General features: G+C 39.6%; 1 protein-coding gene across 1 annotated transcript; it reads right to left on the bottom strand.

The window, feature by feature from the left end:
- Nucleotides 1–16: 16 nt before the first annotated feature.
- LOC114023091 (zinc finger protein 345-like) lies at nt 17–2,781 on the bottom strand. Its single transcript, XM_027835592.1, has 2 exons — nt 2,742–2,781; nt 17–2,386 (listed from the first exon to the last, which is right to left on the bottom strand). Exons 1-2 carry the CDS (start codon nt 2,779–2,781, stop codon nt 144–146), a joined length of 2,283 nt encoding a protein of 760 aa, XP_027691393.1. The 3' UTR covers nt 17–143.
- Between the last annotated feature and the right edge of the window lie 1,574 nt (nt 2,782–4,355).

Here is a 4,355-nt window from a genome sequence, read left to right on the forward strand (position 1 = left end):
ACAAATGCATGGGAGCTGATGAGATCACCAAGTGAAGTAGTATAGAGGGAGAAGAGAAGAGGGCTCATTACAGAAGCCTGAGGGACACCTATGGAGAGAGGGCTGATTTGGAAGAGGATCTTGCTCTGAAGTAAAGCTTTTTCTCAATCAGCATATACATATAGTTTCTCAGTAGAATGCATTTTCTGATGTTTAGTTAGAGCTGTATTCCAGTAGAAGGCCTTCCCACATTCATTACATTCGTAAGGTTTCTCTCCAGTATGAATTCTCTGATGTTGAGTAAGTCCTGTGATCCATCTAAAGGCCTTCCCACATTCATTACATTCATAAGGTTTCTCACCAGTGTGAATTTTCTGATGTTGAGTAAGTCCTGACCTATGTCCAAAGGCCTTTCCACATTCATCACATTCATAAGGTTTCTCTCCAGTATGAATTCTCCAATGTTGATTAAGTTGTGCTTTTAGTCGGAAGGTCTTCCCACATTGATTACATTCATAATGTTTCTCACCAGTATGAATTCTCTGGTGTTCAGTAAGTCCTGTGCTCAGACGGAAAGATTTTCCACATTCATTACATTCATAGGGTTTCTCACCAGTATGAATTGTCTGATGTTGAGTAAGTTTTATTTTCTGGCTAAAGGCCTTCCCACATTCAACACATTCATGAGGTTTCTCTCCCGTATGAATTTTCTGATGGTCAGTAAGGTTTGATTGCTTACAGAAAGCCTTCCCACAACGATTACATTTATAAGGCTTTTCTCCAGTATGAATTCTGCGATGTTGATTAAGCTGTGCTTTTAGTCGGAAGGCCTTCCCACATTCAACACATTCATGAGGTTTCTCACCAGTATGAATTCTCCGGTGTTCTGTGAGAGTTGTGCTTAGGCAGAAGGCCCTACCACATTCATTACATTCATAAGGTTTCTCACCAGTATGAATTCTCTGATGCTGAAAAAGTTTTAGCTTCTGGCTAAAGGCCTTCTGACATTCAATGCATTCATAAGGTTTGTCTCCAGAGTGAATTCTCTGATGTTCAGTAAGGTTTGAGCGCTTGCAGAAGGCTTTGCCACATTCATTACACTCGTAAGGTTTCTCACCACTATGAATTTTCTGATGTTCAGTAAGCCATCCTTTTAGTCTAAAGGCCTTTCCACATTCATGGCATTCAAATGGTTTCTCACCAGTATGAATGGACTGATGTTGATTAAGCTGTGCTTTAACTCTAAAGGCCTTCCCACATATACTACATTCATAGGGTTTCTCACCGGTATGGATTCTCTGATGTACTGTTAGAGCCGTGCTCATACAGAAGGCCCTTCCGCATTCATTACATTCATAAGGTTTCTGACCAGAATGAATTTTCTGATGTTTAGTAAGGTATGTGCGATGGCAAAAGGCCTTCCCACATTCAGTACATTTATAAGGTTTCTCACCACTATGAATTTTCTGATGTTCATTAAGATGTCCTTTTAGTTGAAAAGCCTTCCCACATTCATTACATTTAAAAGGTTTCTCACCAGTATGAATTCTATGATGTTCGGTGAGGTTTGAACGCCTGCAAAAGGCCTTCCCACATTCATTACATTTATAAGGTTTCTCACCACTATGAATTTTCTGATGTTCATTCAGTTGTCCTTTTAGTCTAAATGCCTTTCCACATTCATTACATGTATATGGTTTCTCACCACTATGAATTGTCTGATGTTGATTTAATTGAGCTTTTAGTCTAAAGTTCTTCCCACATACATTACACTGATAAGGTTTCTCACTATTATGAATGTCCTGATATTTGGGAATATCAGTCCTTAGGCAAAAGGTACTTCCACCTTCGTTACTTTCGTAAGGTTTCTCTCCACTATGAATTTTCTCTGGAAGAATACACTGTTTCCTTGAGGAGGTCATCTCTAATACATTAGAGTCACAAATTTCTGCTACAGCACCTCTTCCAGAACTGTCAACAAAAGCTGAGCTGTGTTTACAGCATTTCCCATATTCCTTATATCGAGCTGTTTTCTTTGAGCATCTAATACTACATTGTGGTCTATCTCGATGCAGCCTAAAGTACTTTCCATGTGTGTCACGTGTACTCAGACTCTTTCTTACTAGCTGTTGTGGGAAAAAGGTTGGCTGTGGATTGAAGGTCCTGTCATGACTCATGTGTTCATGGACTCTAGATTTATTGGGATGTTTCTTTTGGGTGACTCTGACTTGCCAGAAAGGCTTTTCTTCATTGGTCAGATGACTCTGTAGAACGGCATCATATTTCCTGCATTCTCCCTGTGGGTAAAAGAGCAGACTATCCCTCTCACGTATCTCTTGGGATGATTGTTCCACTGAAATGCCCAACTTTGGAGTGGGTTCCTTTGATTCCTGCTGAGTCTCCCAATCTGAAAAAAATGAAAGATGTAAATACGCCCTGCTCTTGTTATACACATATCCTTATGAATAAATAATCCCTATATTCATAATCCTCATGAATAAATGAAGAAAAATCATTGTCAAACTTTGGGTTCCAACAAAGTGCAATCAAGTTCTGTCAGCAGTTCTGGTCCAATAAAGAATCCCTCACCAAGAGTTTCTGCTCCTGGGTGGATCCAGCACTAGGAGCCATATCCAATTACTTCTGAGCCTTTCTAATCTAATGTAATCTATTTAGTTTTCCATTTTTAAATTCAATTTCCAGGTATTTTTCAGGAGGACTACATGCATGTAGACAAATGACTCTATAATCTTATTTTTTACCTCTCTGCACTCTCATGTGTGTGGGCACGTGCACTCGCATGCCTGTGTCTTTTTAAACAATTTGTTTCAAAAAATGGAAGATTCCCCCAGTAGTTCATGTTCTAGCATAGATCCAACACTGGGCTGCCACACGCATTTCCTTCTAAGTCTTCCTTAGGAAGTGCATGCCTTTAATCTCCTTTTTTCCTTTTCTAAACGAGTACCAGATAGTTTTAATAACAACTGCTTTGGAGTATAATTTTCAGATCATCTTCATGCTGGAATACTTTTTCATCCCCACCTTTATGGATTAATGTCAGTGATATTCACCTTGAAGATTTTCATATGAATAATGTATATAATAATGTATAATAATAATTTTCATATGAATAATACAGAATAATGCTCTGTATATTTCATTAAAAAATTGCCTGTGTAATGAGACTGGCACCACATGGAAATTAATACTGTAGTGGTATCATTTTTATTGGGTTGAAATATTCAAACCATGAGCACCGAATCTCTCTCTAATCATTTAGGCCATACTCTGTCCCTTTCAAAATTGTTTCCTTACATATTATTCTTCCCAATATAATGCAGGCTCCTTGAGGACAAAGTAGTATTTCACATTTCGTTTCCATATCCCCTAGGCTTCCCATAGTATCTGGAACATTACTGGTAGATTTTAATACTTCAATGACTTAAATGTCATGATGGGCAAAGGGGAAAAAGGTGACAAATATCCAGAAAAATATGATGCAAAAAGATACCAGAGAGGTCAAAAGGCTTCTGAATGACACAGATTATAACACAGTGAGATAATCATAAGCCTGGAATACTTTCTTCAACAAGGTTTTCAAATTAAAACTGAGGTTTCTTCAGAAATCCAGTGAATTGGTAAAGACAATCATGATAGCATCACTGCAGGAAGGGCTCCTGAGACACACTTATGAGGACATACTAGGACGTCCAGAATGGTCCAACTACTCTGGAAGACAGTTTGGAATTCCATGAGAGAAACTCTCAAAGTGTACATAACCAAGGATCACATCACTAAGTCCAAAGTCCAAAGAGATGAAAGACATACATGAAAAGTCCCATATGAACCTCAATGATAACTGCATTTGTGAAATGCTCACTCTGTGGCAGGTCACTCAAACTACCATCACCATGACCTTGATCACCATTCCCCATCAGATCCTGATAGTGATATTTGGCCCAAGATCCTTGGGAAGAGCAATGATTCCAGCCCAATGCCCACAGCCATCATCCTGGGAAGCAACCCCAAGGGAGATGCAGGCTGGCCTCTAGTCCTGCAAGTGCTTTTTAAACAAAGTCCTTGTCACCAAAGGCTGGGGAAAGAGTGTCAAATGAGTCAACTTTACAAACCGATGTCATTTTAGCAGTGGAAATGACATTAAAGAAGAGGCCTCATCATCTGCCTTGCCACTGCACCCCAAGGACCAGGGGGACCTTTTCCTGACTTGCAACTGAAACCTTCCCTGTGTGTTGTTTCCACCATTAGAATGGGAGCTCCTGGAGGGCAGGGACTGTCTCACTTTCTTGTCTGTATCCCATCACTGAGCACCATGCTTGGAAGTCAGTAAAAACATCCAAAAATCCTGCTGTGTTTTG

The sequence above is a fragment of the Vombatus ursinus genome, unplaced genomic scaffold, assembly GCF_900497805.2.
Source record: "Vombatus ursinus unplaced genomic scaffold, bare-nosed wombat genome assembly UNPS02004364.1, whole genome shotgun sequence".
Lineage (NCBI taxonomy): Eukaryota > Metazoa > Chordata > Mammalia > Diprotodontia > Vombatidae > Vombatus > Vombatus ursinus.